We start from the raw sequence: 14,451 nt of genomic DNA on the forward strand, positions 1-14,451 counted from the left end.
TCACCATACCAAGTTTGAAGTGCCTAGGCCTAAGCGTTCTTTAGTTATTGATCGGAAACCGTTTTTACCTACAAGGTCAATGTGACCTTGACCTTTGACCCCTTGACCACAAAATCAATAGGGGTCATCTGCTGGTCATGATCAATCACCAGACCAAGTTTGAAGTTCCTTGACCTAAGCGTTCTTTAGTTATTGATCAAAAACTGTTTTTATTTACAAGGTCAATGTCACCTTAACCTTTGACGCCTTGACCCCAAAATCAATTGGGGTCATCTACTTGTCATGACCAATCACCATACTAAGTTTGAAGTTCCTAGGCCTAATAATTCTTTAGTTATCAGTCGGAAACCATTTGGTCTACGGACCGACGGACCGACAGAGATGCAAAGCAATATACCCCCTCTTCTTTGAAGTGGGGGCATAATAAAAGGAAAACCGGAATAATCATCAGTTAGTGACATTCAATCGACTTAAGTAATTTAATCAGTTTCAATTTTTGTTTGTTTGTTTCATTTTACGCCTTTTTCCAACAGTATTTCAGTCATATAGGCGGGTAGTTTCCTATCCATCGTTCCTGGAGAGTTACACCAGTACTAGACTACCTTCCTCCGACTACCAAAGCATCTCCCGGGGATCGAACCCACGCCAGAGAGGTAACTGGATTAGAAGTCATCGACTCTAACCCCTCGACCACGGAGGCGGTTAAAATCTAACTTATATTGATCACTTAAAGTCACACATTATAAGCACTGCTTTGAAATAAATGAGTGTTGTTAAATCTAATTTACTATTATAAATTAAATATAACGAAATTAATTTGATATTAATAGAACCCGCACAATTTGTTTAACCTACCAAATCAAAGAAGATTTCAAAAGGAGTTCAAAGCGCCCACTGTTATTCCATAGTTATAATTTATTGAATCTTAACGAGAAACGTTAAATTTTAAATATTGAATTGTGTTCGTAAAAAAACAACAAACAATGTTAAGCTGTACATATTTTAGTTAGATCAACATTTTAAGGTTTTATTTGATCCCTAAATCAAATCAATAAAGGCAATGTCTATTTTGATGTATTTCAAATGGTAATAATTTGAACAATGTCAAATTTTCAATCAATATTTTGTATTATATTGGACAAACATAAATTGCTAGAGTCTCGGGTCAGGTTACCTCTTTAATGACGCGAAAGCTATTCATTCATTATAATTGATATATTTTCATAGATGTTAAAACTTATTAATGAAATACGATCGTTTTTACATTATCTATCATTACAACACTTTATTGAACACCTTGTTGATTATTTAAAGTATCGAAGTTCTAGAGGCAGAATAATTTTATTCCACTTTGCATATAGTAATTGGATCGTCCGCCTGTCCGTTTGTCCGTATAAGGTTAACCTTCATCGCAAGTTGAAATTATCTTAAGTTATACCTGTTTCAATGTCTTCATTCTTTACATATTCACTTATCAATATGAAATGCATACACTGTATTCTTGGCGAGATACATAAATATGGCTTCCTTTTTTCAGCATTTGGAAAAGGATGTGGTTAGTTAACGTAAACCGTCAAGTTGGATGTGTCCTAAATGTTATCTAAACATATGACTTCACACTTACTTATCAATACAAAATTTATGATATTGGCAAGTTATATAACTGTGTCTTGTATCTTTTCCCGGCTGTTATCTTTGTTTCACTTTGAAAAAAGGGCCTGGTATGGTTCATGTATATTCCAATGTGACTGTTGTAATTATTTTTATACTTTTAAGCCAAAACAGCCTTTATTTTTGAATTCATGTTTAAGTCGGGCATGCCTAGGGAGGTTGACTTCTTTTGGGTAAAGTTACGGGTCAATTTTGGTCAAGGTCAAGATCACTTATGCCAAAAATATTATACTTTTTACACCTTGACAGGTGTTACCTTTATCGATAGACAGGTATCTTCAATCTTTGGATGTAGTTAGGGGTCAGCTTGGTCAAGGTTACCAGGGCTTAAAATAGATTTTTACACATTTGCTCACACATTTGCTTCATTTACTAACAGATTTCTTTCATATTTAGTAGACATACACCTTGCAATTTTCTAACTTATTAGAAAGCAGTGAAATCCTTACTTATATTAATCACAATATTAAAAGATCATGACTATAGTTTTATGGTTTTGCTTCGAGTTTTGGGCAATTTATCCCGCCGCTTTTCGTGAAATGGCATTAAAGTGTCCGCCGTAGACACATCTGCAGGTATTCCCAGATTCAATTTGTTACCAATTCATGTTAATATTTAAGTTGTGCGTAAGCCGGAGGTAGGAAGCAACTTATCAATTTACAGACACAAAGTCGCTAATAAATTACAGAACTTTGGTCTACTGTAAATAAAGATATTTCGTCTACCAACAGTGTGCAACCTATATTTTTATAATACACATGTAGAAGTAGTACACCCGCGTTGCTGGTAGCGATTTTTACGGCCATTAATTATAAAATGTTGAATTTCCTGTATAAAGTTTATTGGAAGTCTTAAATTGGAATTAAACGTTCATTTCTTTTAAATAAGGAGGTCACAAAGTCTGTAGCTGTTGTATTAGGCACAGCATGGTATACACCAGCTTAATATATATATATTATATATCTATATATATATATATATATATATATATATATATATATATATATATAATATATATATATATATATATATATCATATATATATATATATATATATGTCGTTTATTACGTCCACTTGTCTTATGAATGTGAATCAAATGGTATGATGGCTTAAGTAATCTTTTAACACAAATATAACAAATTGTGATTTAAATTAATTCCATTTTCCTCTTATTTAAATAATTCATTATTGATCATTAGTTATGCATTGTTGTCTGAAATTTTAGATCTGGATCAAAATGTCAACGACCGGTACTGAACGACATTGTAGGCTTTGTCTCATGCTTAACAAAGGAGGGACACAAGCATGCCATCATCTGCTTTTAAAGCGTGTCAAAGAACTTAGTCCTAAAGATCATGATCCATATCCATGGACAGTTCAGCAATTTTTGGACACAAAAAAGCAAGAAATTATAAAATCAAACATGTCTAAGAAAAAGTTCAAAATCTTGTTTCCAGACCACGGTGACACTGTACTTACAACATGGGATTTATCCCTTTTTTGCACAGTTCTAACAGTATACTGTGATTTAAAGTCTTCTATGCGGGTAGATGTTGATCAACTTCGAAATCGACGGAATGAGCTTTGTCACATGAACGAACCAAACATATCTGTTTCTGAATATGAAGACAAACTAGACGGTATTCAAGTCACAATATCTCGACTTGTTGAGAAACTTGATGATCTTAATGTGAAGAGAGAAATAGACAATGTCATCAAAAATTAAGAAAGTGCAACTCTTTCACTTGATGAAACGCTTAAAGAAATGCACGCTTTCTATGTGATGGAAATGGATATTAGTGAAAAACTTGACCATGGTACGTATCGATTGTATTTCATGCGGCACATATTTAGTCTGGATTTCGAAATATTTCAAAATTAATTTTTTCTGATCAGAACTGCGGATAATTGAATTATTTTTTAAATGTTGAGACTGATCATCGCGATTAAGCATATGCGGTTGCTTGACCTCACACAAAATTGTATTATTTTATGAATTGCTTTACATAATAGTGCTAATTGTCTTTTATTTTTCAGTAACTATTCTGTCCCCTCAACAATAATTTTGTCTAAAATTCCATTTTCCTAATTATTTACAGTTGGGGAATCAATATTACAAAAGCTGGAACAATTTGACGATACGCGGGAATTAATCAGAAGGATGCTTGGTGAGAGTTCAAGAATCAATACAGTTCCTGGTAAATGCTTCCATGTTTACCCTAGTTTATATGTGCACTCATATTTGAAGAAGACATGTCTAAACATATAAGTAACAACTTTTTTTAAACAATATATCGTAAGTGTTTATAAATGCTATATACAAAAACATAATCTTCACCTCTTCATTACAATTAACTATAAGTTTTTTTATTCTTAAGCTTCAAAATATATTATTTTGTTTATTTTTCTTTGACCTTATTATACAAATACTTTTATTGTTTCTTTTTCTTACTATACATATTCTTATACGTTATTTTTCACCTCAGGTGTTAAGATTTTTCTTGATTTAAAAAATGTCAGTGATGACGAAGAAGCAAAAATGTCTGATGTTTTACAACAGTTGTTTGAAGAGGTCATTCATGAGGACAATGATTTCAAATCTAGCATACCTGCAGAATCATATGTAAGACTGAGGGGGGCAATCAAGAAAACATTTGAACGATTTCTTTCGAAAGGCTGGAAAATTACAGGCGTTATACACGAATGCATACAACTACATATTGAGTGTACTAATTTTACAGCGCTAGCTGCCTTGATAAGGGAACAAACTCACGGACTCATAGAACCGCAACTAACAGATTTAAACGAAGCATTAACCGAATGCATACATGAGGAAATGCTTTGTTTAGAAACTACCATTTATAAAGACGAATTTTGGAATGTCATAGATAAATCAAGTAAGACAGTTGTTCTCGCACAATGTAATTATCGATCTCCTTGCTTATGTGGCCGATAAAGTGATAGTGTTGCATAACCATAAATACCTTGCAAGGTACTGATGATGCATTAACGTTGGTAGAGCCACCAATCATTCATACCCTCGATACTTAAAAAACAACTTTGATGAAAGAGTTATACATCCTATATTCAATAGTTATGGCGTTGACCTACTATGATTATAGCATGAAAAACAAGTAATACAATACAACTTGACAAACTATTAGAACAAACTATTTTGCTGTTTGACATCAGTTTCAATTATAATAATGTTTTTGTAGGAGCTGCTTTCTTGATTATATATTTCAGTCTCATGTGTCGAAGATGTTTTAAAAGAACACAATATCGACATGGCGAACCAAAGTGACAACGCACAACTTCTCGGTGATGATATCAGAAAGCATTCATTATCATTATCAGCTGAAAAAGTTGGGTCGGATGGTAGCGGGTCATTCGAGGGAGACTGTAACAATAAGCTAGAAACTTTTCTACAGTTACTGAAAGCAGAACTGAAATCAGAATTCCACACTCCGAATCTATTAATCCAAGCAAATTTCTCGACAAACGTGAATCACGAATCTAACGGTTAGCTTTCATTTATTATTATGATGTTATTTTAACACATTGTATTTTTAAACTGATTCTTATGCGTTTGACAGGTGACAGTTCAATAAAGAATCTATAGCAAAAATAATAATAAAAGTACGATTGACACAATCTATACTTCTTGAAATGACGTATGATAAATTTTCAATTGACTTTTTATCTTGTCGATATTGAAACAAATAGATTCAAGCATCGGCAACAAAGTTGAATTACCGGAAGAAAATACGCAAACAATAAGAAGTGATCATCAGAGTCCGAAATTCGATAAAAAAGAAAAGGAAATTATTAAAACTTTTAAAGACGAAGACGGCGAATATGTCGAGAGAGTCTTTAAAGAGTTATCATTGAAAGATATAGAGCAACAGCAGATGGGGACACTTGTTAAACAAGAAGAACACAGCAGTAAGGAAAAGATAGAAATTGCAGGTCAAGTAAGAAAGGATATTTCAACTGCAATATCCTCGGCGAGTACAGCAACTGATTTGAAGGAAGTAAGTATAGATTTTGTATGAAGGAAATCTAAAATTATGTTTCAAATATGAAAACATCTACTTTACATTAACTTATATGCATAAAATCGATACCAAGTTTGTATTATATCATTTAAGAAAATGCAATTTTTTATTGTCTGATATTTTTTTTTTTGCTAAATCAATACAATTATTTCGAAAACAAATCATTTGGTAATTGTGATTCAATTCCTATTTAACTTAGCCAAATATTGACTTTTTACAAATATCATCAAATCTATTAGAAAGAAATTTTCATCAAAACATTGTAGGCAAATCCCAGAAAGATACGTTTTTATTCTTTTTTTTATTGATTTTATACTACTTTCTATTACTTACGTAAAATACTTGATTATCTTTAATTACTTCAATAACTCTTTACCAATGTTTGTTTGTATATTAAATTAGGTGGAAACGGAAAAGATAGAAATTACAAGTCAAATAAGAAAAGATATTCCAACTGCAATATCCTCGGCGAGTACAGCAACTGATTTGAAGGAAGTAAGTATAGATTTTGTATGAAGGAAATCTAAAATTATTTTTCAAATACGAAAATGCCATTTCAGTTGAAAACATCTACTTTACATTAAATTATATGCATAAAATCCATACCAAGTTTGTACTATATCATTTTAGAAAACGCAATTTTTAGTGTCTGATATTTATTATTTTTGCTAAATCAATACAATTATTTCGAAAACAAATCATTTGGTAATTGTGATTCAATTCCTATTTAACTTAGCCAAATATTGACTTTTTACAAATATCATCAAATCTATTTGAAAGAAATTTTCATCAAAACATTGTAGGCAAATCCAGAAAGATACGTTTTTATTCTTTTTTTTTATTGATTCTATACTACTTTCTATTACTTACGTAAAATACTTGATTATCTTTAATTACTTCAATAACTCTTTACCAATTTTTGTTTGTATATTAAATTAGGTGGAAACGGAAGGAGACTTGCACAAGAATACGTTACATGCAATCTTGAATTCGTTAAATGCTATATTAGTGTACTGTGAACTGGCCAGTCTTACGTTGATTGAAAGCGATCGCTCATTTTTGGTAACATTACTTGAACATTTTCTTACAACCTATTTGATAAGATATGTACCCCTTTTAAACGTAACTTTATGAACAATATCTGATTTCAATTTAAACCAATCGAATTTTAGAGAAATCTACAAGGAGTGTTCGAAAACAATTACTTGCTTCTTTCGTATAAAATAGGATGTTTTAAATTAAAGTTATCACTAATTTTGCCATTCCCTCGAAATACTCCATTTCCTAAAAGTGTTCGTTGATTGATCCTTTTCCGGGGAAGTTTGCATTCTGTTAACCAACTGAAAAAAAGGTAGATCTAAGCGTCAGACTTGTAAAGTATCTACATCCCACGAAGACTTTTTAATTTCTGAAAGTCTTTTAGTTTATAAAGGGCTAAGTTACGAGCTGGGACATTATCGTGAGAATGTCGTTCATATTTTAATGAAAATGGTAAATCGGCATTTGTTTTAATAGTGGTATTCAGTGCTATATCCTTATATTTGTTCCATGAACACTTTTTATTTCTTTTTACACTGGTATATTCATTTGCTAAGGGGAGAAAATTTCACCATAAATCAATTTGCACTAAACTGCTAGCTTGTTGCCCGTATCTTAAATAATCAAATTTCGTTTTCAGTCTGCTGTGTTATAGAAAACAAAAGAGGAATTGTAAATATCAGAGTTTTTTAGCAAATATTTCCTTCAAAGAATAACTAAACTTAGAACAAGCTTTTAAATAAGCCAATATTTCTTTTCTCTTATCAACGTTTTAACCAAGCAATTTTACTGCGGTACTTAAAGAATGCGAATTCGATTTCAAAATCGTTATTGTTCACTATATATAGCTGTTAACACCCTAATTACACAGAGCAATCTGTGATTGATCGGTATTTTTTTAGCTAAATTATGGAGTGAACCGATGACAACGTATTTAAAACTGATATCACCTATTGGTCACCTGTTTTCCACCAATCAACTGCTATTAGGGAATGATAAGTTTTATCGGTGAAAAATTACCGACTAGGCTTTTTTTAAACATGTTTAAAATTCTCGATCGGTGGAAATATTTTACAAATAACCGGCAGCAACCTATATCTTGAGATATGTAAAATTACAGCGAGTAAATTTAAAATTAAATGACCGATTGGGGACCGACCGTCTGTGTAACTGGCCCTTAACATCATTATGTACCGACCGTCTGTGTAACTGGCCCTTAATATCAGTATGTAAGTATTGAGCAGCTCTATACAGTTTTGCATTGATATGTTGCCATTTTCTCGAGGATTTTGAGCAACAGACCTGTATGCAATTCTTTTTGATCACTCCTTGTAGTAAGCTAAGCATTTTACTATTTAAGCAGATTATTAAATGGTGGATAATGATTAACTCCCAATCATCGCTTAAAGTAAGAAAATTAATATATGACATCGATGGCATTTAGTCTGTATACATCAATGTATTGAAAGCTATACTGATTTTGTTCTATTATCAAAGTAACACGGTTAGAAGTGGAATACATGTTCATACAGAAGAATGTATAATGTATTTATGTTTGAATAAATGTTTGTTGTAGTTTCACAGTTAATATGCCTACTATTGAAATACTATCTGACATTTATCATGACAATTAATTGATTAATCGCAATAAATGTTCATCAACAAATTACATATACATGTGTATATTTCTTTCACCTGTTTTTTTCGAACAATTAAGTAATTCTTTTGTATGATAAAAAACATAACATACTAATTTGGTTATGTGCTACATATTTAAGAACGTGTAAACGACTCAGTTCATCCAATCGTTTTGTTCTATTAATATAGAAAACATAACATGCTAATGATATTAAAAATTGCATGATAATGATTAAATGAAATAATGTAAAACAAAAACAAAAATAACTATATGAATAACATGATATGAACAAATAATATATCATTTAGGATAAATTATATGTGAAAATGGAAGAAGTACGAAGCCTTGTTGGTGCCATGTTTTGGACAATTGAAGACTTCGCATATTACATGGAAGATAGTTTGCATAATTTGGCGTTACCCAGATTAGTAAAAAAGTAAAAGTTTTATCTTTAAATTTTTTTTCTAATTTTTCAATAAAAAAAATCACTTCTTAATTTAAAAAAAGACAGCATAGTCTAATTTTTAGTTTATAAATTAAGAAAAAAAGTGTTTTTTTTTTTGGGAAAAAAGGAAAAACAAAACTAGGTAAAAAATAAAAATTTTTTTTTCAAAATGGATAAAATAAATTTTTTTTAAACAAATTTAACCAAAAATTAGTGGAAAAAAAAATTTGATTTGTGAAAAATTGTTAAAAATCCCAAAAAAAAAAAACTGTTGTAAATTTGTGCCCTTTTATGGGGACAAAATGAAAAAAAAATAACTGAATAGTATGCAATTTAAAAAAGCTACTTTACGGCTATCTGAAATTCCTGTCCAAAAAATAATATCTTGAAAAAATTTAAAATTCAGTTTGGATGTGCCCAAAGATGAACCAAAAATTTTCAAAACAAATACACACTGATTACAATATTATGGCAAATTTCTGATTTGATTGCGTCATAAAACGGAATGCGATGATTAGCAATATCATATATTTTTACTTTTTAATTAAATTAAAGAGTTTTACAAGTTTCATGGCCTATTCAAACTTTAATCATATGTAAATTCAATCAATTTGATAATCAGTATATTGACTTTAGATAATCACAAACACTTTCAAAAGATTATCTGATGCAGAATATCAAATCGACATAATCGGTTTTTTGATGTCATTCATTCCATAATAGCCTGGCACGAAACAGTGTTGTGAATTATTTAAAAGCCTGGTAGGTTTTGTCTATCCAATCTCAAGGTCAAAGGGAAGATAAACACTTAAGTTAAAAAATGTGTCACTGCTAATAAATCAGTATTTATATTTTTTCGACAGAGAAAAGGGTAAAAAGGTTTAAACATATCTTAAAAATTCTTACATAAGATACCGAAGACTTTTTAAAAAAGTATCTAGTTTAGAATTATTGAAACCTGATTGGTTGTAACCGTAAGAATAGTTCCCATTTAACAATAATATCAAAAGACAAGTAGCAAACTTCTTAGTTTTTTGTGCTCCAAATTTAAATATACAAGGCAAAGTTTAAAATAAGACCTATCCGCCACAACGCAAATTCCAAAATTTTCAAATGCTGGATAGTCGAAGAAAACATTCATCACAGAAAAGGCCATCAATCTTGCAAACATGCTTTTTTCAAAGAAAAATACATTCACCTAATAGTCAACAAGTTATTTCAAGTTTGAAGTGAATACCTTAATTTTTTTTTAGCCAAAGGCACAAGTCCCAAATAATTTAAAAAAAAGGGGAAAAAATTCAGCAAAACTGGGTTTTTTGGATTAAACTTCAAAACTTAAAGTGCAATTTTTTAAATTGGGAAAAAGAACAAATCTTCAAAATGGGAATGGTAATATTTTTAAAAACTGTTTGAAAACTTTAACCATTAAAAAAAATAAGTATTTCCAAAAAAATTTCAAAAATCCAAAAGGGTACATATTTAACTTAAAAAAATTTTTTTTAGAAAAATATGCCAAGTAAAAAATGAAAAAAAGGTTTTTTTAAATTTGAAAAATTTAAATTTAAATTTTAAAATTTTTGGTAAAATTTTGTCTAGAAACAAAATAAAAATAAAGAAAAAAGGGGGATAACTTTGCAAAAAACATTTTTTGAAAAATTTTCTGCAATTTTTGAAAATGGAAAAGCTATATTTTGAATGTAAATAAGTGTATCAAGTTTGAGGTGAATGACTATGATTGCTTCTAAGAAATGCATCTAAACAAAAAAGTTAAACCAGGGCTAAAAATCTAAGTTGAAAAAAATGCATAACTTTAAATTGCATAACATAATTTTAGAATTATGTAACTATTTAAAATGGCGTCGTTGTGTTACAATAAATATGTTTTCCAAATTTGAAATGAATAGTTTTATACATTCTGAGGAAACGGACATTTACCTTATTTAACCAAAGCGGCTAGACAATATCTCCAATGGTTTTTTGTTTCAAAAACTTACGTTAAAAACGTTAGAATTGCATAGTTTTGCATTTGTTCGTCGATAAAGTTAAATCCGAAATTAAAATCCATTATAATCCGCAGACAAGCTATTAGGTTTTGTCCTTCAACCTTTTTTCTGGTGTTCGCTAAAATTTTTTGCTAAACGTATAAAAATTTAAAAATTTCTTTTAAGAAATGACCCAAAAAAATTAATTTTTAATCTTTTTAAATTTTATTGATAAAATTTTGTAAAAAAATTTTGCCCATGAACTTTATTTTTGGGAAAAAAGGAAAATAAAGCTAACTTATTTTGCTTTCTTAAGAGTTATCACTTGTGTTACACATTATATTTTCAAATTGTTTATGCAACTGTCATTTAAAACACGGGAACATTGTTGCAAAATAAGCTCGTCACTTGATCACAAATGTGGTAAAAAGAAATTTTTATCAATTTTGTTAAACAAATTTGTGGTTCAATTCCCTCAATAAAAGATACAAAAAGCTTTTAAACCCCTCTTTTGAAACTTTATTTGTAAAAACAGAACCTGGATTGGAGCCCCCCAAATAAGCCTCACAATGGTGAACTTTTGTGCCAAGTTACAATGAAATCCCCCGATGAATGTAGAAGTTTGGCTCCTTACAAGGATTTTTTCAATGAACTATAACTGTGACCCAAACCTTTTACCTAGAGACCTGGTTTATGCAAAGTTTTAAAATGGGTTCCCATAGTGGGGAAAAATTTTTTATAAAATTTAAAATTTTAATGTTTAACCTTGACTACATTTTTAGTGACCTAAAAACCTTGCCAAAATATTAACAAAAATCACATTTTTCCCCAAAGTAATAGAGAATGAACTTTGGTGTTTCAATCCTTCAATAAATGAAATAACGACTAAATGTTCCGAATGCAACAATCCGCCTCACAATAGTGAACGTTTGTAACAAGGTATATTGAAATCCTTCTATGCATGTAAAAGTTTTGCTCCGGACAAGTGTTTATGTTTTGAGTAGTTTTGCTCCGGACAAGCATTTTTCTATGACCTCTAAGTGTGACCTTGACCTCTGACCTAGAGGTCTAGTTCATGCTTCTCATAGTGGTGAACATTTCTATGAAGTTTCATAAGAATCCCTTTATATGTGTAGGAGATATGTTCTGGGCAAAACCTCTATATTTTATCATCTTTATCGACCTTGGCAATCATCTTTAGTGACATTGACCTTGCATATGTTAATCTGAATTACATGTTTCACACCAGTAGTCATGATAAGGACCATTTGTGTTTTAATCCCACACAGAATTATAACTAAATGGTCCCGATACACATTTTCATATTTGTATCTGAACTTTGACCCCTATGTGTGACCTTGACCTTGGCCGCAGGGACATGAATTTTGCACGCGACACTCCGACTGACAATAGTGAACATTTGTGCCATGTTATTTTGAAATCCCACTATGCATGTAGAGGTTTTGCTCCGGACAAGCAATGACCTCTAAGTGTGACCTTGACTTTGAACCTAGAGGCCTAATTAAACCACTGCGCGCGACACGGCTGCTCACAGTGGTGAACATTTTTATAAAGTTTCAATAAAATTCCTCCATGGATGAAGAAGATATGCTCCGGACAAATATTGGACGCCGCTAGCCCAGCCGTCCGCCCACCCATCCGCTCATCCGCCCGCCAGGGGGGAAACTATAATACGACCCAATTTTGAAATGGGCGTATAAAATGAACAAAGGGCAATACCTCCAAAATAGCCACATAAAAGCAATACGGAATGAATGACATCAAAGAGAAAGAATACCTTACCTATTGTCTCTCTAGCCACATTATTACTGTCCTGTGAGAGCGGGTAGAAAGGACAGAAACCCTTCTAAACGAACAGCAATAATTGGCTACTCACTGTTCTTTTTTTTTTTTTAGCCCCATAAAAAAAAAATGCAATAAAAAATTTTGAAAAAAATACATCAAAAAGAAAGAACAGTTACCTAAATTTTTTTTCCCTAACCCATTATCATGTCCCCTGAGAGGCCCCAGGCAGAAAGACGGGCAGAACTAATGGCGGCGAAATTGCTTCCCCTTGGGGAGAAAAAATGTTTTTGGGGAAAATTTGGGAGGGAATTTAAATTTTGTGTCCATGACGAAGTTATAGAATGAAAGCCAATATTGTGAATGTTGGATGTTGTTTCTTCTTAAAACTTATGTAAATACTTTTTTGAGCTGCATAGCAAAAATTACTGTGCTAAGATATATTTTTACGCAATGGTGCGATAAGATGACTGTATGCAAAAACGTCCGAAAATTTGACAGTGCTAATAGCTAGTTCAAAATATTATATACTATACATTATCTTTTTAATTTTTTTTCAGGGAGTGGGGGAGAGAAGGAGGGGGTAACTGATTACTGACGGCATTTACCATGCTTACACTTTTTTCAAGAATTACCTTCCCTTTGATCTCTGATACCTGATAAATGTTTTTATTCATTCTGTACACTTTTTCTCTCCTTTCAATTTTATTTATGAAAAATTACTTCGAATTAGATGCAGTTTATCGGAGTGAAAAACAGAAATTTAATTATACAATCTATATTTCACTCCCATTGTTCATGTCTGACACAAGAATTTGTTCGGATAGAATCGAGTTTGCAGCTCGAATTTAAAAAATAGTGTTGCTACAACTCCGATTGCTCTTCGAATATTTTTTAATTTAAATGCTATATACATGTATGTTAATTCACTTTATACGCTTGAAATAAATAAAATCTCTGGTTGGTGTTTTTATAAATCTTTCTTATAAAAACATTATAAAATCTTAATCATGTATATTGTTTTCTAGCTGACTACTTGAATTCCCAGGTAAAAACGTCCTTCCCTGCTAAATATCATACTACATTTGTAACGAATATATGGGTGTTATTAAGACTAAACTCGGGCAAGATCTTCCACAATCAGGGAAAACATACAGTTGGCCAATATGCACTGCCATCTTTGCCTAACGGACCCTTCGTTAAATTGGGTATGTCACAAACACTCCGCAATCTTCAGTATGAAGCTATGTCTAGAGCTAAGCTATTTTTTTCACACACACGCATTAATACAACACTAAATAGTAGTGTAGGAACAGATTTTGTTGTTTCTATACAATTGAAGATTGTCAGTATGCATAGATCCCTGACCTATCTAATTCTTATTATCAGATTAGTGGTTAAATCTATTGTTAATCCAATAAAAGATCAGGGTAGGAATATATCAATGCACTTGAGTCTGGTGTATTTGGTGGTGAAGGTCATATTTCACAAAGCCTACATCAAAGGACAACACAGTTAGTCAAAATCTAGGTCAGCTGATATCAAAGTTCACTTTACATCTTAATCTGTGCACATGGTTCAAATTTCATAGCTGTACATCAAAGGACAAGAAAGTAGGTCACATCATCAAAATCTAGGTCACCTGATATCAAAGTTTAATTTTACAACTAAAACTGTGAACATGGTCAAAATGTCATTGCTGTACATCAAAGGACAAGAAAGTAGGTCACTGTCCCCTTAGGCAAGGCAAAATTTTGACCCAAGGGTTTAATTCAAAACAATCATGATACAGGTCCATTAAACATCATTTGAAG

General features: G+C 31.3%; 1 protein-coding gene across 1 annotated transcript; it reads left to right on the plus strand.

Moving 5' to 3' along the window:
- Positions 1-2,897: 2,897 nt before the first annotated feature.
- On the plus strand, positions 2,898-13,228 carry LOC132718178 (uncharacterized). Its single transcript, XM_060701812.1, has 9 exons — positions 2,898-3,489; positions 3,772-3,870; positions 4,159-4,569; positions 4,919-5,194; positions 5,399-5,706; positions 6,133-6,225; positions 6,670-6,792; positions 8,716-8,843; positions 13,198-13,228. The coding sequence occupies exons 1-9, from the start codon at positions 3,438-3,440 to the stop codon at positions 13,226-13,228; spliced, it is 1,521 nt and encodes a 506-aa protein (XP_060557795.1). The 5' UTR covers positions 2,898-3,437.
- The last annotated feature ends 1,223 nt before the right edge of the window (positions 13,229-14,451 follow it).

Source organism: Ruditapes philippinarum, unplaced genomic scaffold, assembly GCF_026571515.1.
Source record: "Ruditapes philippinarum isolate M1 unplaced genomic scaffold, ASM2657151v2 ctg7648_1_1_1_1, whole genome shotgun sequence".
Lineage (NCBI taxonomy): Eukaryota > Metazoa > Mollusca > Bivalvia > Venerida > Veneridae > Ruditapes > Ruditapes philippinarum.

Coding starts and splice junctions, on each gene's coding strand:
- LOC132718178 (XM_060701812.1), top strand. CDS start 3,438: ATGCACGCTTTCTATGTGATGGAAATGGATATTAGTGAAAAACTTGAC. Junction 4,570..4,918: donor GAATGTCATAGATAAATCAA/GTAAGACAGTTG, acceptor TATATATTTCAG/TCTCATGTGTCGAAGATGTT. Junction 5,195..5,398: donor CGTGAATCACGAATCTAACG/GTTAGCTTTCAT, acceptor TGAAACAAATAG/ATTCAAGCATCGGCAACAAA.